At 45.7% G+C, this 24,581-nt stretch overlaps 1 protein-coding gene across 6 annotated transcripts in view; it reads right to left on the bottom strand.

Annotated features, from left to right (window-relative positions):
* The window catches only part of LOC110521622 (protein PRRC2C), a 49,855-nt gene that overhangs the window by 9,670 nt on the left and 15,604 nt on the right, over positions 1-24,581 (bottom strand). For all 6 annotated transcript variants that reach the window (XM_036969286.1, XM_036969289.1, XM_036969288.1 and 3 more), the window contains exons 2-16: positions 20,124-20,293; positions 19,794-19,968; positions 19,392-19,639; positions 6,897-7,234; positions 6,634-6,713; positions 6,363-6,490; positions 6,165-6,252; positions 5,870-5,993; positions 5,010-5,748; positions 4,687-4,862; positions 4,207-4,495; positions 3,818-4,025; positions 1,140-3,677; positions 480-637; positions 88-242 (exon numbers count right to left, since the gene is read on the bottom strand). In XM_036969286.1, coding sequence (XP_036825181.1) covers positions 88-242; positions 480-637; positions 1,140-3,677; positions 3,818-4,025; positions 4,207-4,495; positions 4,687-4,862; positions 5,010-5,748; positions 5,870-5,993; positions 6,165-6,252; positions 6,363-6,490; positions 6,634-6,713; positions 6,897-7,234; positions 19,392-19,639; positions 19,794-19,968; positions 20,124-20,238 — 5,559 coding nt within the window. In that variant the 5' untranslated portion in view covers positions 20,239-20,293. The remainder of the gene's footprint in view (positions 1-87; positions 243-479; positions 638-1,139; positions 3,678-3,817; positions 4,026-4,206; positions 4,496-4,686; positions 4,863-5,009; positions 5,749-5,869; positions 5,994-6,164; positions 6,253-6,362; positions 6,491-6,633; positions 6,714-6,896; positions 7,235-19,391; positions 19,640-19,793; positions 19,969-20,123; positions 20,294-24,581) is intronic.

The following is a 24,581-nucleotide window of genomic DNA, read 5'->3' as shown; positions in this document are numbered from 1 at the left end:
CTTGTGTCAATGTGTCCCTACTCAATAAATGAGCAACTGCCTCCCAGTGGTGAAGTGCACACTCCCTCTCTCCCTCCTCCTTCTCACCTGTGTAGTCTGTTCTTCTTTCTTCCTCCTCTCCTCGTCCTGTAGTCGTTTCTGTTGTTTACGTGAGACCACCTCAGTGAAGCCGTCGTCTGCAGTGTTAGACTGGGTGTCCTCTAAGGTAGTCACCTCTGGATGGTCATCTATGATCACCACACCTACAGGACAGCACACAGGAAGTGACATCACATCAGTTCCACGGACATGGTACAAGTTCTAGAACAATAGAATTGGAAGAATTCTGTATTGGGCCAATATGATATTACAGTACTCGTGGCATATTGGGGAAAAAAAACATTTCAAGATGGACACTAGATAGCCTCAATGGGTATGAGCAGGTGTGTGTGACAGGTGTGTATAGGAGACGTGTGTGTGTGTGTGTGTGTCTCTCTCACTGGCGTAGTTGTTGAGGTCAAACTGCAACAAAGCATTCTCCTTCTCCTTGGGTTTCTGTTTGGTCTGTTTGGCCTCGTCCTTCCTGCGTCCAGATGGATCTTTACCCCCGGGCCGCACTGCTCCCCCACCTGGGGCTGAGTCTGGGTTAGGGGCAGCTCTGGAGGAGAGAAATGTTAGACACACAAGGCCACTGTACAGAGAAGCAGCAGCTTCATAAAAAAAGGGTGTCTAAAGACTACAGGATCATCAGTGGTCTACAGTCCAGGACGTAGTGATGTAACGGAGGACATTGCTTTCACATCAGTGCACGTGAAGGAGAGGAGACGAGGAAAGGAAACCACTTTAGACTACTGTGATGCAACCAGAAAGGGAGCAATGATGAGTACCCAGTGTATTTCTCCTCCAGAGGCCACAGTAGAGGGTAGCAGTCTGAAAATACACCCTGACTCGCTTCAACAATTAAAACAGGACACGAAAGGAGATGAAACATTTGTCCTTCAGGAAGATCATGTTTCCACACCTCTCACTCTCTCCCACACACACGGCCTATGGGTTGTATAATATAATATTGTTCAATATGTTAACCGTGAGTAGATCTAACATGCAAACAGTCAAGGCATAAGACTTAAGGCCAAACCAAATCAGTGTGTATGACTCACCCTCTGCGTCCAGCCTTGGCACCTCCTCTCCTCTCTCCCTTCCCCCCTGTGTAGCCGCGGCCTGGTTTGGGTCCGCTGTTCCCCCTGCGGTTCTGCCTCTCCACCGGACGCTGACTGGAGAAACTCCTCCTGGCCCAGGCAGGCCCTGCTGCTTCGCGTTTGGGCGTCATCCCTCCCTCAGTGGGGGTCCTACTGGGGGGTGCTGAGCCTTGAGGGGGTAGCGGGGCTGGGGCCGAGGGCTGGGTAGCTGCGTTAGCAGCCTCCAGCGCTCCCCTCCTCTCCTCTCGTTCTCTCCGTTCGTTAAAGTCACTGCTCTCTGACGCCGTCTCCCACTCCTCGTTGGCCTGGTCAGAAGAGTTCTGGTTGGAAAAGTCAGGTGACTTGGTGCCCATGGCAGAGGTGGTGGGAGGGGTGGCATCAGGCAGGGCTGGGTCAGAGGTCAGGTGCAGGTCAACGGCTGTGGGTCCCCCCTCTACAGGCATGGTGACAGGGGTCCCTGAAGCTCTGGAGAGGGTAGGGGACAGGGAGACAGGGCCAGGCCCAGAGGCACGCACTAAGGCTGGGAGGGAGGCAGTGGAGGTGGGTCCAGGTCCTGTCTCTCCTCCAGCTAAGACTGCAGCCTCTCTTTCCTTCAGTCTCCGGAAGCGGGGGGGTTTGTCCTGTCTGGGGGGTCGGGCTGGGCGAGGACGACGGGGCCTCTCTCTGTCTCTGCTACTCTGGGGTCCCCCCTCCCCAAACTTCTTCACCTCGAAAGGACGGTCTCTGTCCCCTCGTACAGGCCGTCGGTCAGAGTGGGTGTCCCGATTGTCGTATCGTGATGAGGGTTCTGTGTCCTCAGGGCGGAAGGTCTCCATGGGTTTAGAGGGCCACTGGGAGGACAACTCTCTGGTTCCTGGTCGTCTGAGAGGAGCTGACCTAGGACCTCCTCTCTCCCTGGCTCCCCCTCGCCTGCTGTACAGGCCTCCTCTCCCCCGCCGTGACGGCTCTCCTTTGGGCAGGAAGCCTGGCTTGGGCCTACCCTCCTCGTCTCCTCCCCTGAGCCCTCCTTTCTCTCCCAGGTGAGGGGGTCCAAAGCCAGGTTTGTGTGGTCCGGAACGGGGCTCTCCTGGTAGTTCCCTGCGGAGCGGTCGGGGTGGTTTAGCGCTGGGCTCACGGTCTGAAGCCCCCGTGTCGCTAGCGGACTCCCGTCCTCCTTCACTCTCCGATTCGGTATTGGAGCCACGGCGCCTCCTGCGTTTGGGCATCACCTCGAAGTCAGAGCTCTCGCTGCGCGTCTCGCTCTCTTCACGGCAGCAGCGGAAGGCAATGCCGCCACCGGTGGTTGGGAGGTCTGAGCGCGAGCGTGGCTCCCGGTAAGGGTACTCCCCTCGACTACGACCCCGGCCACCTCTATTTCGACCACTGTAAGTCCCCCGGAAACTCCGTCCTCGCGAGTAGTACTCCCCTCTGCCTCTGGCTCGAAAACCATCAGCTGGCCAGTCTCTCTCTCTGTCCCGCTCCATCTCTCTTTCCCGATCCCTTTCTCTTTCTCGCTCCCTCTCCCTCTCTCTCTCCTCACGGCGGTAGGCCCTTGGAGGAAGGTTGGACTCCTTCCTACAGGATAGTTTAGGTTCGGGGTGTTTATCATTGGTCGTTGGTTTGTCTGTCTTGTTGTCCTGGGAGGCTGGTGCCTGTGCTCCTGATAGGGCTTGTGTGTCTCTGGATCTCTGGGGGCCATTCACAGGCCCTTCCTCAGTCTCAGGGGCCTCCCTCTTCCCATCCCTCTCCCTGTCTCTTTCTCCCTGGGGCCTGTCCCTGGGGCCCCCAGACACAGCAGCAGCTGCGAAGGCTTTTGCTCCTCCTCGCTCCTCCTTCTTGGGTCTCTCCCCTCTTTCCCCTCTCTCTCTGTGTCGCTCTCTCTCCTCCCGCTGCTCTCTCTCTTCCTTCATGTCTCGGAGTACAGGTTTCTTAATGGGTCCAGACCTGCGTACAGGCCTCTCACCCCCTGGCCCTTCCCTCCGGCCGGCCACTGACCTCCCTCCCAAACGCAACTCAGCCTTCTGCTTGCTAGGGACTGACAAGGGCAGCTTCTCTGGCTTGTGGAGGCTGTCGGATGGAGGGGTGGGCCTGTTGTTGGTCACAGCAGCCTGGGAGAAAGGCTCTTTCCTAGGCTTCAGTTCGTCTGGGCCTGGCCTCTCCCCTGCATCCTGGAGCTCAAGTGTCTTTGTGCCCAGGGGGAGGCTGTCGAACCTAGGCTCATCCAGTTTGAGTGAGTGGCTGGAGCCCTGGGAGATGGTTCTCTGTAGCATGGCCTGTCCCAGAGCCTCAACTTCCTCTCCAGTTGGCAGGCCAGGCTCCTCTGGCTCAAAGGGGGACTCACCAGGCCCTCTCTCTGTCTGCAGGGATCCTGGCGCCTCCTCGGGGCCCGGGCCAAACCCTGACAGGGGTTCTGTGGGATTTCTGAATAAGTCAGTCTTGCTGCGGGGTTCAAGAGGACTGATATCCTGGCTGGGGTAAATAACTGGTAAACCCCGGTCCAGCTCCAACCCAGAGTCCAACCTGGGGAAAAGCGAGAGAGATGTTTTAATCAAAAACTCTGCAAACAACAGAAGTGGCTGCATCTCATTCATATGCCCTGTAGAGGTGAGGAAACCAGGTGTGTACTGAGATGTAGCCTGATTGGTGTGTTGTCCCCTCACCTGGTGTCCTTGTCCTCCCATCCTTTAGGGGGAGTGGCAGAGGTTAGGGGATCAGTTTGTGCGTACGGGTCAGACCCCCACACTGTACGTGGTTCAGAGGGGAGACTGTGGTCCCGTATGGGCCTGGTCAGGTGGTCAAAGGAGTCAGAACTGGAGCTGGACTTGTCCCCTGCTTCTCTACGAACTATCTGCTTAGGACCCATCCGCCCTGGAGACAAGATAGATAAGGGGACGGCCGGTCAAAATGATTACCTTTTACAGTTTATATACACTATTATAAATATATGTCTACTTACACCAAAACACACACAGGGCAACAACACCCACAGAAGACAAGCAAAACTAAACTCTGAAAACACACACGTATCAGTATATCATTATCTCCGTACCAGGTCCAGGGTGCATGTTTGGCATGTCGAGCGGTGGTCTTCCAGACATTATGCGGGGGTCCATGTATGACTGCATCATGAGCCAGCGGGGGTCAAAGCCCATGTTAGCCAGGTGCTGCTGATGGTGAGGGGGGCCGATGGGCTGGTACAGGGAGCGGTGCTGCTGCTGGGGGGCAGCTACACTTCCTCCTCCACCCGCACCTCCTCCTGATGGGGACACAGTCCCACCACCACCTCCTCCACCACCCTGCTGCTGTTGCTGCTGCCACTGCTGCTGCTTCATCTGCTCCTGCAAGGAGAGAGAGGTAAGAGTTGGATTCAGGGCATTTCTCTTCAAAATAACATGGACAACATTAAAAGTTCAGGATTCCATAGTCCAGAGATGGACTTGAACTTCATTTGGTAACTTGACTTTTCCCAAGAGGAACTTTGGATGTGACATTGGGTATAAAAAATATCTAAGCAACACCAGTCCAATACCTGCTGCCTGAGGAAGCGTGGGGGCAGAGACTTCTGGAATTGTTTGGAGTATCCCGAGGTGAGAGAGGGGCGTATGGCAGCCCCTGCCTCTCCCTCCTGGTCTGGGGGGGCCACCGGGGTGTCCTCTCCAATGGGGGGGTCCATACGGGGCAGAGACAGGGGCACACGCCCCTCCACTAGAGAGAGAGACAGTAGTCAGTCACACTGTAAACCTTCATTGAAATATATAGAAAGTGTTGCTTTGCTGGGAGTGAAACTGTGGGAGGTAAAGCAACTGGTTCATTTATGTTGGTGCAAACACAGGGCTCTGACAGGGGGCTCACCTCTACTCTCATCGGTGCTGAAGTACTCTCGGATAGGCATGGGAATCAGTCTCTCAGTCTGGCTCTCATCCACCAGGGGGCTTACCTCGCTCAGGGGGCCCACCTCACCTAGGGTGCCCTCTCCGAGCTGAGGCTCTGGGGGTATGGACTCTGGTCTTTGAACCGGAGGGCTGGGCTGGCGAGGCACAAACTGACTCTCCTCCGCACTAGGCTCTACTCTTTCCATCCTCTTGTTCTCGCTCTCCATCCTCTCTCTTTCCATCCTCTCTCTCTCCATCCTCTCTCTCTCCATCCTCTCTCTCTCCATCCTCTCTCTCTCCATCCTCTCTCTGTCTTGGAGAGGGGCTGGTATGGTCAGGGGCTGTGGGAGAGGGTCAGTCTGAGAAGGTGCAGGGCTAGAGATGGGGGGAGGAACAGACAAAGGGGGTGTGTCTTCACACACAGCTCCCATCTCTTCATTGGTTGTCTCTCCGGCAGGGACGGACGTGGCCTCTGTTGCTGGGCGGAGTTTCTCGTTAAGGCGCTTGAGTTTCTCTGCGCAGGCGGCGAGTCTCTGCTCTTCCATCCTCTTCTCCTCCTCTTCTCTCCTCCGCCTGGCTCTTTCTACTGCTTCCGACAAGTCCTGCTTCTTGCGTTGCTGGCGCCAGGCCTCTGACTCCTCCTCGCCAGAGGGAGCTGCGGTGGGGGATTTGGCCACGCGAGGGGCTCTGCTGCCTACCAAGCGCACACCTGGCTGACCCTTGAGATGGAAAGAGATATGACATAAGTTCTCTAACATCCAAAAGGAACTTGTATAGTAAAACTCTTGATGGCGCATCAGTCCAGGACTCCCTCATCAAGCCAAAGATACTCAGCCTCACCTGGTAGTCCTGTGGTGGGCCGGGTGCCCTGGGGTCCCTTCCATCTACCCATGAGCCTTTGCTGCCCTCCTGGCCATCTGAGGGGCGCAGCGGCCTCCTCCGCTCCACTTTACCGATCCACTCCCTGAGAGAGCAAGCATGATGGTTAGTCGTTTGTTAGCGCTACATGGTAATGCCTAGGCTTAAGCTCAGTGGGCTAACAGTCTTGAGGAGTACAGATAACCCAGGACAAACCCAGTCTGTCACATCCAGATAGTGAGGCAGAAAAGGAAGCACCTTCTTCAGTGAGACTCACCAGTTTTCTCCTTTCTCCTTGGCGGCTTGGTTCTCCTCATCGTCACTGAAGTTGAGTTTCTCTGTGTAGTCTACCTCCATCTGAGCTCCTGGATAACAGACCGGGAGAGATGAGGGTTACCATTACATGCCGTTTAAATTAAATTCTATTAAAACATCATGTAAAAAATGGTTTTGTATAAATACAGATGAGTATTACCAGCCCAGCCCTCGTCAGCTTCAGTGTCCAGGTTGTCAAGCTCTTTGAGCTCTGTGGCACTGATGATGGAGGGTCTGTCTGGATCCTTGAGCCAGGCCTGGGGGGGCCCCTGCTGGGGACGGACCCTCCTGGGGACACAACACACACAGGAGCGTCAGTCCACTGGGGACTGGATGAAGAGAGGTCTATGAACTCAAAGTGATGTGGTAATAATGATGAGTGTGTAGGGATGTAGCAGTGTGTGTGTGTGTGTGTGTGTGTGTGTACTCACCTGGCTCCATCCTGTGGAACAGGGTATCTTATGTTCCCTGGCACTGGAGCAAAGGGCATTCTGGGGTACGCGTGGAACATCTAGAACAGGAACACAAGGCCATTACCAGGAGAATCCTACTCTGCAAAGTCAGACATTTCTGGCAAACTAGCAACTACTGTCAAGACAACATCCCATATCAGGTAAGTAATTCCATGTTTCTTTATACCCCAAGTAAAATCAATAACCCTAGAAATCAATACAGCATTCGTTCCATCACTTACATAGGGTGGCATCATGCCCCTGAACTGGGGGTGGAACTGGGGAGGCATCCCGGCAGAGGCCTGCTGGCCCCCGTTGAGTTTAGGCTGGGCAGGCACAGAGGAGGAGGATTGTAGCTGGGGCTGGGAGGAGAGGGGTGCAGGCTGGACAGACAGGGGCAGCCTCTCCCTGACTTCTCCCTTTTCATTAGGGGGCACCCTGCCCCCCTCCTCCGTCTCCCCAGGGGGTGAGGGGGTGCTGAAAGCTGACCCTCCCTCCTCTGGCCCACGGCTGTCCATCTCAGAAGGGCTGGCTCCTGTGGTCAGATTCCTGCCCCCGCCCTCTCGCCAACTACCAACATCTAGGAGAGGAGAGCACGGTGGAAAATTTACTTTTTGTTCCACCAGCCACTTAGATTTTTTTACCAGGTAAAATATTAAATATTTCTCGCCATAATTACACACAACAAAAAAGAAACCCACAAAATCGACAGATGAAGACGCTTTGTAATATTGATTTTTTTGTTTATGCTTTAGAATGTTCTTAAAACAGGAAATGTATTACTAGTAAGAAGTAGTGTGATATATAGCTCAATTCAATAAAATGTTTGTGACCCAAGTCTTTTAACCCATAACAGTCTAAGCCGTGGTAGAGTTATATGGAATTGTTTTACGAAGGTTATACCCATTTGATTTCGAATTTTAAGACCCCTTGAAGTATAAAATAAAATAAATGCTTTGCAAAAAAACAAAAAAAACAAACAAACAGATTCACTGCAACGGAACAGATAGTTCCCCCACCAAAATGTTTTGAAGTGTCTGTCCTATATCTGAGACTGTGTCAAGACAGTTTATGCAGCTTTAGTATTTTGATCAGAGTTCTGATCATGGAATTTCAAACGCGTCATGCATCTACACCTACTTCTAAATGCGTCTACAGTGTGTCCGGAGTCCCTATTCCCACGCTATACTCAAATGCCAGTAGGTATTCTACAATTGGTGGAATAGGCTAAATATGATAACACAACTGATGGCAGTAGCTAACTAGCCAGCTAATCTCTGTAGCTAGCTAGCAACGCTAAAGGGATTGCAAACAGGTTAGCATAACTTTAGCCAAACCCCAATTATTATTTTGTAAATTAGCTAGCTGGCTAGCATTTATGAGGAGGCCAGCAAACACGTTCCTCACACACTAGGAACGCATTTCCTCCAACATTATAATGAAAAAAGTGTTCTGGAGACTGGTGGAAGGAGTGCTGATGACGTAGCCCAATTGATCCAGACTGAGGAGAAATCTGCACAATGCATCCCTGAACACCTTCTGAAGTTGTCAGCCAGATCTGAACACAATAAGACAAAAAAAGCGACATGTGTGTATAGACACGTCTTTTCAATTTGATCTTTGTATTTTTGATAGCAGAAGTTGCATGTACATGTCAAGTGTAGACACAACCTGAGAGGTATAAGCAAGATCAGGAAACGTTTGATGAAACATTTAAATTTGTTCTTACTGCTATTAGCCCATTCAAATGCATTGAATAACAGATTCACAACATGGAACAAAAAGATAGTCCCCCCAAAAAAAAATCTAAAGGAAGTCTATTCTGAAGTGTCTGTCCTATATCTGAGAGATAAGAAATATCAGGAAAACCATGCATACATATCAATATATATACACTGCTCAAAAAAATAAAGGGAACACTTAAACAACACAATACAACTCCAAGTCAATCACACTTCTGTGAAATCAAACTGTCCACTTAGGAAGCAACACTGATTGACAAATTTCACATGCTGTTGTGCAAATAGAATAAACCACAGGTGGAAATTATAGGCAATTAGCAAGACACACCCAATACAGGAGTGGTTCTGCAGGTGGTGACCACAGACCACTTCTCACTTCCTATGCTTCCTGGCTGATGTTTTGGTCACTTTTGAATGCTGGCGGTGCTTTCACTCTAGTGGTAGCATGAGACGGAGTCTACAACCCACACAAGTGGCTCAGGTAGTGCAGCTCATCCAGGATAGCACATCAATGCGAGCTGTGGCAAGAAGGTTTGCTGTGTTTGTCAGCGTAGTGTCCAGAGCATGGAGGCGCTACCAGGAGACATGCCAGTACATCAGGAGACGTGGAGGAGGCCGTAGGAGGGCAACAACCCAGCAGCAGGACCGCTACCTCCGCCTTTGTGCAAGGAGCACTGCCAGAGCCCTGCAAAATGGCCTCCAGCAGGCCACAAATGTGCATGTGTCTGCTCAAACGGTCAGAAACAGACTCCATGAGGGTGGTATGAGGGCCCGACGTCCACATGTGGGGGTTGTGCTTATAGCCCAACACCGTGCAGGACGGCATTTGGCATTTGCCAGAGAACACCAAGATTGGCAAATTCGTCACTGGCGCCCTGTGCTCTTCACAGATGAAAGCAGGTTCACACTGAGCACGTGACAGACGTGACAGAGTCTGGAGACGCTGTGGAGAACGTTCTGCTGCCTGCAACATCCTCCAGCATGACCGGTTTGGCGGTGGGTCAGTCATGGTGTGGGGTGGCATTTCTTTGGGGGGCCGTGTGAGCCCTCCATGTGCTCGCCAGAGGTAGCCTGACTGCCATTAGGTACCGAGATGAGATCCTCAGACCCCTTGTGAGACCATATGCTGGTGCGGTTGGCCCTGGGTTCCTCCTAATGCAAGACAATTCTAGACCTCATGTGGCTGGAGTGGGTCAGCAGTTCCTGCAAGAGGACGGCATTGATGCTATGGACTGGCCCGCCCGTTCCCCAGACCTGAATCCAATTGAGCACATCTGGGACATCATGTCTCGCTCCATCCACCAACGCTACGTTGCACCACAGACTGTCCAGGAGTTGGCGGATGCTTTAGTCCAGGTCTGGGAGGAGATCCCTCAGGAGACCATCCGCCACCTCATCAGGAGCATGCCCAGGCGTTGTAGGGAGGTCATACAGGCACGTGGAGGCCACACACACTTCTGAGCCTCATTTTGACTTGTTTTAAGGACATTACATCAAAGTTGGATCAGCCTGTAGTGTGGTTTTCCACTTTAATTTTGAGTGTGACTCCAAATCCAGACCTCCATGGGTTGATACATTTGATTTCCATTGATAATTTCTGTGTGATTTTGTTGTCAACACATTCAACTATGTAAAGAAAAAAGTATTTAAGAAGAATATTTCATTCATTCAGATCTAGGATGTGTTATTTTAGTGTTCCCTTTATTTTTTTGAGAAGTGTATATATTTTCTTATACATGTATTGAACCCCTTATTTTTGGCACTTAGTCTCCACATATACTTCCATAAATTTTTTCAACTGGTACCGGGGGCCCTTCAGACAAGTCACGAGGCCTGTGGCCTCCTTTAGCAAAGTCTCACCTTTCCACAGAAGGGTCATAATAGTTTGTAGGCCAAACAGATGCTACAGATGATTCTGTGAGAAGACCGATTTTCGGGATGTCTCAATCTGACAAACAACGCTCTAGCTCTGTCACCTTTCAACGCAGATACGGAAGTGAAACGTCGGCGATACGATGGATTGAGACTCATCCAATGCAAACATTTCTTAAACTGACAGATTTCAATGGGGATTACTCTAGGGCTGGTATTCCCAAACGTGGGTACGCCAAATAAAAACGTGATTCACATTTAAAAAATAAAAAAGAGAAAAAAATAAAAACATTTTTTTTTCACATTTTCAAACAGTCCATTTATATTTTACAACATTTGGGTGACGTTTTTTCCCCCTCGCCTGAGTAGCCTCGTTTCACTGCCAAAAATAAAATCCATCTAGTGTTCAGCGAAATAACACAATGTCAAATAATTAACATCCAATCACATTAACCGTTACTCTCTTGCGGGAATTCCACTAACGGTCCGTATGTAGCCAAACGTAGCTGCTGCTCATTCCGTTTGCTCGTTAATTGATAAATGGCAAAAAAGGGCCCGCGTCCATAGAGACACATACCAGCTCTATTGGTAGTACTGCTACTACCTGCAGTACTACACCTGCAGCTGTCGATGACACAAGTTGTTCTGCATCCACGAGCACATCCAATGCTAGCATCAGTAATTCTACATTTGTTGTTAGCCCAGCTAGCATGGAAAATGACAGCTGTGAATCTGATGGAGCCGAAGAGCTACTGCCCCCTTACCCGGGAAAACACTGAACAGACAGGAACGTTGGACCATTGAAGAGGTGCAAATATTATGAGAACTACATTGATTTGGGGTTCACTTATATTGGTAGTAGAGGTCGACCGATTATGATTTTCCAACGCCGATACCGATTATTGGAGGACCAAAAAAAGCCGATACCGATTCAAATCGGCCCATTTTAAAAAAAAAACAATTCTAATAATGACAATTACAACAATACTGAATGAACACGTATTTTAACTTAATATAATACATCAATAAAATCAATTCAGCCCGAAAAAAAATAATGATTTGGCTTAAATAATGCAAAAACAAAGTGTTGGAGAAGAAAGTAAAAGTGCAATATGTGCCATGTAAAAAAGCTAACGTTTAAGTTCCTTGATCAAAACATGAGAACATATGAAAGCTGGTGGTTCCTTTAAACAGGAGTCTTCAATATTCCCAGGTAAGAAGTTATAGGTTGTAGTTATTATAGGACAATTTCTCTCTATACGATTTATATTTCATATACCTTTGACTATTGGATGTTCTTATAGGCACTTTAGTATTGCCAGTGTAACAGTATAGCTTCCGTCCCTCTCCATGCCCCTACCTGGGCTCGAACCAGGAACACATCGACAACAGCCACCCTCAAAGCAGCGTTACCACCCATGCAGAGCAAGGGGAACAACCACTCGTTTACGTTTGAAACGCTATTAGCGCGCACCCCGCTAACTAGCTAGCCATTTCACATCGGTTACACCAGCCTAATCTCGGGAGTTGATAGACTTGAAGTCATAAACAGCTCAATGCTTGAAGCACAGCGACGAGCTGCTGGCGAAACGCACGAAAGTGCTGTTTGAATGAATGCTTACGAGTCTGCTGGTTCCTACCATCGCTCAGTCAGACTGCTCTATCAAATCATAGACTTAATTATAACATAATAACACACAGAAATACGAGCCTTAGGTCATTAATATGGTCGACTCCGGAAGCTATCATCTCGAAAACAAGACGTTTATTCTTTCAGTGAAATACCGTTACGTATTTTATCTAACGGGTGGCATCCATAAGTCTAAATATTCCTGTTACATTCCACAACCTTTAATGTTTCAGAATTCTGTAAAATTCTGGCAAATTAGGCGGCCCAAACTGTTGCATATACACGGACTCTGCGTGCAATGAACGCAAGTGACACAATTTTACCTGGTTAATATTGCCTGCTAACCTGGATTTCTTTTAGCAAAATATGCAGGTTTAAAAATATATACTTGAGTTTAAGAAAGGCATTGATGTTTATGGTTAGGTACAGAAGTGCAACGATTGTGCATTTTTCGCAAATGCGCTTTTGTTAAATCATCCCACGTTTGGCAAAGTTGGCTGTCTTTGTTAGGAAGAAATAGTCTTCACAGAGTTCACAACGAGCCAGGTTAGCAGGCAATATTAACTAAATATGCAGGTTTAAAAATATATACTTGTGTATTGATTTTAAGAAAGGCATTGATGTTTATGGTTAGGTACACATTGGAGCAAGACAGTCCTTTTTCGCGAATACGCACCGCATCGATTAAATGCAACGCAGGACATGCTAGATAAACTAGTAATATCATCAACCATGTGTAGTTAACTAGTGATTATGATTGATTGTTTTTTATAAGATAAGTTTAATGCTAGCTAGCAACTTACCTTGGCTTCTTACTGCATTCGCGTAACAGGCAGTCTCCACCACAGACAAGGTGGTTAGAGCGGTGGACTAGTTAACTGTAAGGTTGCAAGATTGAATCCCCGAGCTGACAAGGTAGAAATCTGTCATTCTGCCCCTGAACAAGGCAGTTAACCCACCGTTCCTAGGTCGTCATTGAAAATAAGAATGTGTTCTTAACTGACTTGCCTATCTAAAATAAAGGATAAATAAAGGTGTAAAATTATTTATTTTTTTAAATTAAAACGGCCAAATCGGTGTCCAAAAATACCAATTTCCGATTGTTATGAAAACTTGAAAAATCGGCCCTAATTAAATCGGCCATTCCGATTAATCAGTCGACCTCTAATTGGTAGTGCCTTTCCTCAGCCACAGTGTGTTATATGTGCAGAATTATGAAGACTTTCGAGTAGTAAGACATGTATAAGAGCAACAGATACCATTAGTAAGAAAGGGCTAGAAGCATCTTATATGGTGAGCTACCGAGTGGCTAGGACAGGCAAGCCCCAAACTATTGTGGAGGACTTAATTCTTCCTGCTGCCGTGGCTATTGCTGGGACACTGCTGGGGGAAAAGGCCCAAAAAACTATATAGACAACTCCTACATCAAACAACACTGTTTCACGACACATCAGTGACATGGCAGGAGCTGTTTTAAAACAATTACTGCTTTGCATACAAGTCAGTGAATTCTATGCGTTAGACGTGGCGGGCCTGGCACAGCTCCTGGTATACAGTGGGGCAAAAAAGTATTTAGTCAGCCACCAATTGTGCAAGTTCTCCCACTTAAAAAGATGAGAGAGGCCTGTAATTTTCATCATAGGTACACTTCAGTTATGACAGGCAAAATGAGAAAAAGAAATCCAGAAAATCACATCGTAGGATTTTTAATGAATTTATTTAAAAATTATGGTGGAAATTAAGTATTTATATATAGTTTCTCAATACTTTGTTATATACCCTTTGTTGGCAATGACAGAGGTCAAACGTTTTCTGTAAGTCTTCACAAGGTTTTCACACACTGTTGCTGGTATTTTGGCCCATTCCTCCATGCAGATCTCCTCTGGAGCAGGCAAACAGCCCCAAAGCATGATGTTTCCACCCCCATGCTTCACAGTAGGTATGGTGTTCTTTGGATGCAACTCAGCATTCTTTGTCCTCCAAACACGACGAGTTGAGTTTTTACCAAAAAGTTCTATTTTGGTTTCATCTGACCATATGACATTCCCCCAATCGTCTTCTGGATCATCCAAATGCTCTCTAGCAAACTTCAGACGGGCCTGGACATGTACTGGCTTAAGCAGGGGGACACGTCTGGCACTGCAGGATTTTAGTCCCTGGCGGTGTAGTGTGTTACTGATGGTAGGCTTTGTTACTTTGGTCCCAGCTCTCTGCAGGTCATTCACTAGGTCCCCCGTGTGGTCCTGGGATTTTTGCTCACCGTTCTTGTGATCATTTTGACCCCACGGGGTGAGATCTTGCGTGGAGCCCCAGATTGAGGGAGATTATTAGTGGTCTTGTATGTCTTCCATTTCCTAATAATTGCTCCCACAGTTGATTTCTTCAAACTAATTTAGTCAATTCAGTCAACCAATGCAGATTCAGTCTTCCCAGCCTGGTGCAGGTCTACAATTTTGTTTCTGGTGTCCTTTGACAGCTCTTTGGTCTTGGCCATAGTGGAGTTTGGAGTGTGATTGTTTGAGGTTGTGGACAGGTGTCTTTTATACTGATAACAAGTTCAAACAGGTGCCATTAATACAGGTAACGAGCGGAGGACAGAGGAGCCTCTTAAAGAAGAAGTTACAGGTCTGTGAGAGACAGAAATCTTGCTTGTTTGTAGGTGACCAAATACTTATTTTCCACCATAATTTGCAAATAAATTCATTAAAAATCCTATTATCTGGATTTTTTCCCCCTAATTTTGTCTGTCATAGTTGAAGTGTACCTATGATGAAAATTACAGGCCTCATCTTTTTAAGTAGGAGAACTTGCACAATTGGTGGCTAACTAAATACTTTTTTGCCCCACTGTATGTCTGTTACGTTTATGGGGGGTCAATTAAGGAAGACATCTTCTCTGCAAACCACTGGAAATCAGGTCAACAGGAGAGGATCTTTTTTAAGTACTCGACAGATTTGTGACATCAAATGGACTGGTCAAGATGTGTTGGTATCTGTACTGATGGTGCAAAAGCCATGAGAGTGAGACATAGTGGAGGGGTAACGCGCTTCCAAGCAGTTTCTACCGTCTCTACTTGGGTACACTGCAGCATCCACTGACAGGCTCTTGCTGCCAAGGGAATGCCTGACAGCTTGAAGGACATTTTGGATACTACAGTGAAAATGGTTAACTTTGTTAAAACAAGGCCCCTGAACTCTTGTATATTTTCTTCATTATGCAATGATATGGGCAGTGACCATGTAACACTTTTACAACATACAAAAGTGTGCTGGTTATCAACTGGATTCATTATCCCTTTCATGCCCTGCCTCCAGTCCATTTACCGATATCTGAACAAGAAAGCCTCATCGAAATTGCAACAAGCGGTTCTGTGAAAATGGAATATAATCAGAAGCCACTGCCGGATTTCTGGATTGGGCTGCACTCAGAGTATCCTGCCTTGTCAAACGCAGTGTTCAGACACTGACGCCCTTTGCAACCACGTTCCTGTGTGAGAGTGGATTCTCAGCCCTCACTAGCATGAAAACTAAATAGGCACAAACTGTGTGGAAAATTATTTAAGACAGACTCTCTCCAATACAACCCAACATTGCAGAGTTATGTGTGCATCCTATCAAGTACACCATTCTCATGAACCTGTGTAGAGTTACACAATTTTCGATGAACAAATCAAGTTTTATATGTAAGATGAATAAATAAAGAGCAAAATTATTGACTATTATTATACTATTATTTGTGCCCTGGTCCTATAAGAGCTCTTTGTCACTTCCCATGAGCCGGGTATGACAAAATCTCACACTCGTTCTTATGTTTAATAAATGTATCGAATGGTGTGTGTGTGTGGCAGACTTACAATGATGGCAAAAAATAACATTTGAGGGTGCGCTGACCCTGGTGCTAGAGGGGGTACGCAGCTGGAGGTTGAATGTTTGAAGGGGCACGGGGACTATAACAAGTTTGGGAACCACTGCTCTAAGGGGTTAACCCATGTATGTTAAAATAAACAATTCAGATACAATAGTAACAATAGTAAAAACAGAAACAGTTCTACAACTAAACATCAAGAATAAAAAAATTGCCTGACACAAAATGCTGAGTGATATGGCTTATTATAATTATTATTATAGCTTTGGGCTCTACACTGACATTTAAAAAAAATAATAATTACAAGGAGTACATGTGCTCCTAAGTTGAAATTTAGGAGAACACTAAAAGTATGTGTTTTAATGATAAAAATTAACTAACTAAAAGTTCACAAATTAAAGTTTTTTGGAGTGTTCCATGCTCAACAGGACAAAGACCCTAAGCACACAGCCAAGACAACGCAGGAGTGGCTTCGGGACAAGTCTCAATGTCCTTGAGTGGCCCAGCCAGAGCCCAGAGTTGAATCAGATGAACATCTCTGGGAAGACCTGAAAATAGCTGTGCAACTTCCTGTTTCCATCACAGCTGTCACGACTTTACTGGCATAAAAACTGAGGATGGAAACATGGTTTGAGTGAGGGAAATGCTGTAAATTAAGAGGACTACAGTGCATTTCAAAAGTATTCAGACTTCCCCACATTTTGTTACGTTACAGCCTTATTCTAAAATGGATTCAATAAATGTTTTTCCTCAACTTACACACACACACACACACACACACACACACACACACATACAATACCGCATAATGACAAAGCGAAAACAGGTTTTTAGAAATGTTTTCAAATTTTTTCAAATTAAAAACAGAAATAACTCAAATAAATATTCAGACCCTTCGCTAACATACTCGAATTTGAGCTCAGGCGCATCCTGTTTCCATTGATCATCTTTGAGATGTTTCTACAACTTGGAGTCCACCTGTGGTAAATTCAATTGATTGGACATGATTTGGAAAGGCACACACCTGTCTATGTCAGAGCAAAAACCAAGCCATGAGTTCAAAGGAATTGTCCTTAGAGGCACAGATCTGGGGAAGGTTACCAAAAAAAACCTGCAGCATTGAAGGCCATCAATAACATAGTTGCTCCAGAGTTCCTCTGTGGAGATGGGAGAATCTTCCAGAAGGACAACCATCTCTGCAGCACTACAGCAATCAAGCCTTTATGGTAGAGTGGCCAGACGGAAGCCACTCCTCAGAAAAAGGCACGACAGCCCGCCTGAAGTTTGCCAAAGGCACCTAAAGGACTCTCAGACGAAGAGAAACAAGATTCTCTGGTCTGATGAAACCAAGATTGAACTCTTTGGCCTGAATGCCAAGCATCACGCCTGGAGTAAACCTGGTACCATCCCTATGGTCAAGCATAGTGGCTGCAACATCATGCTGTGGGGATGCTTTTCAGAGACATTGACTAGAAGACTAGTCAGGATTGAGGGAAAGATGAACGGAGCAAAGTACAGCAAAATCCTTGATGAAAAGCGCTCTGGAGCAGGTTAGGAGCTCAGACCGGGGCAAAGGTTCTCCTTCCAACTAGACAACAACCCTAAGCACACAGCCAAGACAACACAGGAGTGGCTTTGAGACAAGTCTCGGGAATGTCCTTGAGTGGCCCAGCCAGAGCCCGGACTTGAACCCCCAGGAGAGACCGGAAAATAGCTGTGCAGCAACGCTTCCCATCCAACCAGACAGAGCTTGAGAGGATCTGCAGAGAAGAATGGGAGAAACTGCCCAAATACAGGTGCGCCAAGCTTGTAGCGTCATACCCAAGAAGACTCCGGCTGGAATCGGTGCTAAAACTGTTTCAACAAAGTACTGAGTAAAAGGGTCTGAATATTTATGTAAATGTGATCAGTTTTTATTTATTTTTATAATTTTGTAAAAATGTCTAAAAACCTGTTTTTGCTTTGTCATTATGGGCATTGTGTATAGACTGCTGAGGGGGGAAAAAACAATTAAATCAATTTTAGAATAAGGCTGTAACATAACAAAATGTGGAAAGAGTCAAGGGGTTGGAATACTTTTCAAATGCTCTGTATGTATTCTGAAAGGTGAGATGTTGAGGATTATAAATACCACTTAGATATCATACAAGCAAAAACAACCATGAGTCCAAATGTGCACTTCACATTCCCATATTATAAACTCATGTCATATAGTGTCAACGCTTATGATCACTATTCTTGATGTACAATTTAAAAAATGACGTGTCATATCCTGGGTTGTTTGAACAAAATTAGCCTGTGCTTGTTTATTGTGGGAAAAAAATGTACGACGGCACACGCACCTGAATGCACTCAAGACTCGTTTCTATGCGCACTAAAATGATCCGTTTCCCTGAATTGCACTGTGAAAGCCTAACATTAATACCGTATTTTATAATTTGGCTGGTCATGTTGGCAAAATAACAGGTTTTCAAATTATGCCCACCTGCTCCAGATTTCAATTTATAATGGACTGTTTTTGGATTGCGTAAGCAGTAAGAGAGCTAAAAAATACATTTTAAAAAGAGACTGACCAGGTAAATCCAGGTGAATGCTATGATCCAAAATTGATGTCACTTGTTAAATCCACTTCAAATAGGTGTAGATGAAGGGGAGGACAGGCTAAAGAAGGATTTTTAAGCCTCGAGACAATTGAGACATGGATTGTGTGTGTGTGTGTGTGTGTGTGCCAAACAGAGGGTGAATGGGCAAAACAAAATATTTAAGTGTGGAACGCTTTTGACACCTTGTAGAGTCCATGCCCTGGCGAATTGAGGCTGTTTTGAGGGGCAAAAGGGGGTGCAACTCAATATTAGGAAGGTGTTCTTAATGTTTTGTACACTCAGTGTAGTTGAATCTTATTTAAGCCAAAAGTGCAATGAAATGACTTAGGAACTGTGCACACTTGAGGTGTGTGGCCACTTACAGATACCAATTAGTACTCACTCAAACCCTTTATTTGTCTAATGTTGCACTTGCCCCACATATTCCAGGAAATATTATGTTACTGAATGTATCCAGAGTATTTTCAGATTTAAACAAATGAGGCGAAAAGGTAAAATGCACATCAAATCAACAGTGTAATGTTTGGATTGGATTCAGACTTGTGTCAGGGAAACGGTTGTGTCCTCACCTTTGGTATAATCATTCTCCCATTATCTCCAAACTGTTCCCTTTCAATTGCTACCATTGTTATGCATATTTCTTCTGTAAGAAATATTTCAATTTTGCCCTAACTATTTAGGTCAATTTCCAGGAGTGTAAAGTGTTAAGTAGCCTTTTGGGTCAATTAAATTGATAAAGAGTGTTCCCAAACGCTCTGTGTGACCACCCGCCAACGTGGCTGGTGAAATAGACATTCTTACTCGCCAACGCCAAAATCTACCTGCATTTGGCAGGTGGTGGGTGTTAATTTCCCACCCTGGATGAGAGACAACTCAAGACAACACAGGTGAGTAATTTCTGTTGTAGAGTAACAACCTTTGGGTCAGGACGTTTGGTCCATGAGTAGCAGGTAGAAAGGAGTAATGCTCATGTTCTGAGGACTGAAACTGGGGAATGTGCGTGTGTGATTATGTGAGTGTTCATACTCTGAGGTCTGAGACTGGGTCCAGGTCCATAAGGCTCCTCCTCCTGCCCCTCCCCTTTCTCCGCCTCCCCAGCCGCCTGCAAACTGGGGAACTCCTGGTGGAACTGGCTGCTCACACGAGGGGCTCCTCCTTCTAGCTGTGGTGGTGGCTTGCTGTTGGCCCAGGATCTGCTGCCCCCTATAGAAGACGAGACCTCTGGGGGTTGGGGGGCAGCGGGCTTAGGCTGGGGAGGGGGGGTCTCAGACTGCCTGATACACACAACAAAGAGGAGAGAGAGAAAGAGATAGTGGAGAGAAGTAGTTTTTTATTATTATTATCATCATTAGGGCTGAGAAACAACCTGAGGACAGGCATGGTAATAGTGTGTTTAGATTTCATTCAGGGGCAGCCCTGGTATCTCACCTATCGTCTCCTCCCTCAGGTCTGGAGGCCCAGCCACTGCCGTCCTTGGGGACGATGTTAACGTTGGGGTCGTTGCCCTTATTCTCTGCCTTCAAACTGGGCAGGTTGGCAGGGGGGGGCATGCGTCGACTGACGGCAACCTTTCCCAAACTCTGGAGCCCATGTCTGGCAGCAACTGGACCGAGGGAGAGGAGAGGGCATAGAACATTTAGACATTAAGCTAGACGCTGAATTTATTATAGCAATCCCAAATCGACCCCTAGCCCCTGGACAAGATGAGGCAGACATGAAGTGTGTATGTGAGTGAGTGTGCGTTTAGCTTGAGCATACCTGCAGTTTTCTGGGTCTCCAGAGACTTGCCCTTGTATGTGTTGAAGAGGCTAAGGGTTGCATACTTGGTCTTGCCATCCTTTGCCTTGGTGCTCTGCCCTGACTTCTCTGACATTTTCCTGGAAACTCATTGAGTCTGGTCCTCCGGTCTCACCTCCAGAACCAGCCTCCTGCAATAAAATATCAAAAGCTTTATTTAAACACTGATGAGTCTGGTTTTATTATTACTCATTGCAGATTGATGGGGCTTGTCATGTTCTCATGCCAACCTCCCACAAGACAACAGGGTTAACCAATGATGTGTATGAACCCTGGATGACTGGCGGGAGGGGGGCGTATTGAAGACACCGCTCAGCAATCTTGGCACTCCAACTACATTGTAAAATAGATTTGAAGCTATAGAAATGTTTTGACACATATTTTATTACAGACTCCTTAATACATACTTTTAAAATGTGAGCTAAACACAAAAATGAAAATATAAAAACAATTTTCTTAAAGTATGCACTGCTACATTATGATGTAGTCAATGCCCAAATGGTAATTCAGGAACCACTAATTGTTGTGGCAGATATCTTGAATACAAAACCTAATGTTTTTATCTACTGAAATTGAATGGACATCTCCTCTAGGCATTGAGCAAACTCACTGTATAGGAGCAAAAGCAAACTCGCATAAACACACAACTTCCTAGCCACCCTAAGATAGCAGACGTCTGCCAGCTGAGAATGCAGAGGAGCTGGGAGAGGGAAGGAGTGAGTGAGAGATAAGAAGCAGAGCTACTTCCTCCACAAGGCAGGCCGGGCCAGAACCTCAGCCCGTACATGCCAGAGCCACAGTGGGAGGTGACCCAGAGAGGGACAGAGTCAATCAAGGACACAGAAAGCAGCCTAAACAGACACTATTTTCCTCTCCTACTGCCATTTCCATCCCCCCTCTCCCTAGGATTTTCTGACAAGGTGGTATTGGTGTAGATCTAAGCAGTGGTGGAAAAAGTACCCAACTGTCACACTTGAGTAAAAGTAAAGATACCTTAATTAATAGAAAATTACTCAAGTAAAAGTTATCCAGTAAAATTCTACTTCAATCAAAGTTTAAAAGTGTTGGGTTTAAAACATACTTAAGTACCAAAAGTAAAAGTATACATAATTTTTTTTAAATCCTTATATAAGCAAACCAGACAGCACCATTGTCTATTTGTTTTACAGAAAGACAGGGGCACACTCCAACACAGACATCATTTACAAACAAAGCACATGTGTTTAGTGAGTCTGCCAGATCAGAGGCAGTAGGGATGACCAGGGATGTTCGGTTGATAAGCGCGTGAATTTTGATTATTTTCCTGTCCTGATAAGCATTCAAAATGTAAAGAGTACTTTTGGATGTCAAGGAAAATGTAAGGAGTAAAAAGTACAATATTTTCTTAAGGAATGTAGTGAAGCAAAAGTAAAAGTAGTAAACAAATAGAAAGTACAGATACCCACCAAAAAACTACTTAAGTAGTATTTTAAAGTATTTTTACTCAAGTACTTTACACCACTGGGCCTAAGGAAGTAGGATAACTTTTTTATTTTGTTTTATTTTTTACCTGCAACTGCTATTTCCTAAATCCTAGAGTATTAAATTACATCAAACAATATAGCCAACACAAAACATTTATCTAGGTAAAATTAAGGGATTATTCTAATTAAAGTAGGTGTCTATGTGGACATTCTGGTGAAAATGTAAACTGTCAAAATGTTGTTTAAGAAGCAATTCTTTAGAGTAATTCAATTACTGGCATTGAACATTTATGCAGACTTTTGGCCCCCCATAACTGGCTACGGGACTATTGCAGCTCCTGGGAAGAAAAGCTTGTTTTATAGAGGATGGGATCCACCCAAATAATTTGGGGTACTGGATCCTTTCACAGATTATAAAGCGGAGTTGAGACAATGACCCAAGCCCAGCTCAATTAATCCCTGCCACTGAGTTGTCATAACGCTTCAGCAAATGTACATTATCCCAGGGGCGTTGGAAGACAATGTAAGTAACCTAATTTATGTCTCTCTGCTGATCCTACAGCTATTGTATGCAGTAATCATGTGCCTATGAAAGACAGTTATACTGTTAGCACTGAGGCAGTGTGCCCTAGTAGGACATCCACTGTGGGTAGCTCACCCTGCACCAACATAAATAGCATGAGCACATCTACTTCTGCTAAGCTTTCCAGTAAGTTGGGAGATAGCTTAGCAGTTAGAGCGTTGGGCCAGTAACAGAAAGGTTGCAAGATCAAATCCCAGAGCTGACAAGGTAAAAATCTGTCGTTCTGCCCTGAACAAGGCAGTTAACTGATTGTTCCTAGGCCGTCATTGTAAATAAAAAAATTGTTTGCCTAGATGACAGCTTTGCACACTCTTGGCATTCTCTCAACCAGCTTCATCTGGAATGCTTTTCCAATAGTCTTGAAGGAGTTCCACATTTGCTGAGCACTTGTTGGCAGCTTTTCCTTCACTCCACAGTCCAACTCTTCCCAAACCATCTCAATTGGGTTGAGGTCGGGGGTTGTGGAGGCCAGCTAATCTGATGCAGCACTCCATCACTATCCTTGGTCAAATAGCCCTTACACAGCCTGAAGGTGTGTTGCCCCATTGTACTGTTGAAAAACAAATGATAGTGGGACTAAGCCCAAACCAGATGAGATGGCGTATCGCTGCAGAATGCTGTGGTAGCCATGCAAAGCACCCCCACACCTCCATGCTTCACGGTGGTTACCACACATGCAGAGATCGTCCATTCACCTACTCTGTGTCTACCAAATAGGGATATCTTCTGTATACCACCCCTACCTTGTCATAACAAAATGTATTGGCTCAAACGCAGTGATAAAACAAATTCCACAAATGAACTTTGATTAAGGCACCCCTGTTGTTTATTGAAAGGCATTCCAGGTGACTACCTCAAGAAGCTGGTTGAGATAATGCCCAAGAATATGCAAAGCTGTCATCAAGGCAAAGGGTGGCCACTTTGAAGAAACACAAATATAAAATATATTTTGATTTGTTTAACACTTTCTTGGTTACTACATGATTCCATATGTGTTATTTCATAGTTGAAGCTTCACTATTATTCCCCAATGTTTAAAAATAAAATAAAATCCATGAATGAGCCAAACTTTTGACTGGCACTGTATGTAACTTAAGAAACATGGTTCATGAAATAGAAAATGTGCTAGTAACAGATGACATTCATATTCTGACATTCTCTGAAACGCACTTAGATAATACCTTTGATGATACAGTGGTAGCAATACATGGTTAAGATCTACAGAAAAGACAAATGCCAAATGGTAGAGGTATTGTCGTTTATATTCAGAACCACATTCCTGTAAAGCTTAGAGGATCTCATGTTAAATACTGTTGAAGTAATATGGCTACAGGTTCATCTGCCTCACCTTAAGCCTATTCTTGTGGGAAGCTGCTATAGACCACCAAGTGCTAACAGTCAGTATCTGGATAACATTTGTGAAATGCATATGATATCAACAGAGAGGTATATTTTCTGGGTGATTTAAATATTGGCTGGCTTTCATCAAGCTGCCCACTCAAAAAAATGCTTCAAACTGTAACTCATTCCTGCAACCTGGTTCAGTCAACATATCAGGTTAGCTACAAACAGCACAATAATTAAATAATCAACATGTATTGATCACATCTTTAATAATGCTGCAGAAATTCTCATTAAAAGCAGTATCCAAATCCATCAGATGTAGTGATCACAATATAGTAGCCATATCTAGGAAAGTTCCAAAGGCTGGAGCTAATATAGTGTACAAGAGGTTATATAATAAGTATTGTAGTAATTCCTATGTTGTTGATGTATAGAATATTTGTTGGCCTGTGGTTTGTAATGAGGAGCAACCAGATGCTGCACTTAACACATTTACAGTGCATTCGGAAAGTATTCAGACCCCTTCACTTTACAGCACGATTCTAAAACGTGTTATTTCATTTTTTCCCCAACAATCTACACACAATACCCCATAAAGACAAAGCAAAAACAGGTTTAGGAATGTATTACATATAAAAATGAAATATTACATTTCCATAAGCATTCAGACCCTTTACTCAGTACTTTGTTGAAGCACCTTTGGCAGTGATTACAGCCTTGTGTCTTCTTGGGTATGGCGCTACACGCGTAGCACACCTGTATTTGGGGAGTTTCTCCCATTCTTCTCTGCAGATCCTCTTAACCTCGGTCAGGTTGGATGGGGAGCATCGTTGCACAGCTATTTTCAGGTCTCTCCAGAGATGTTCGACCGGGTTCAAGTCCGGGCCACTCAAGGACATTCAGAAACTTGTTCCGAAGCAACTCCTGCTTTGTCTTGGCTATGTGCTTAGGTTCGTTGTCCTGTTGGAAGGTGAACCTTCGCCCCAGTCGGAGGTCCTGAGTGCTCTAGAGCAGGTTTTCATCACGGCT

Source organism: Oncorhynchus mykiss, chromosome 30 (genome assembly GCF_013265735.2).
Source record: "Oncorhynchus mykiss isolate Arlee chromosome 30, USDA_OmykA_1.1, whole genome shotgun sequence".
Lineage (NCBI taxonomy): Eukaryota > Metazoa > Chordata > Actinopteri > Salmoniformes > Salmonidae > Oncorhynchus > Oncorhynchus mykiss.
This window is presented reverse-complemented; position numbering and strand designations above follow the sequence as displayed.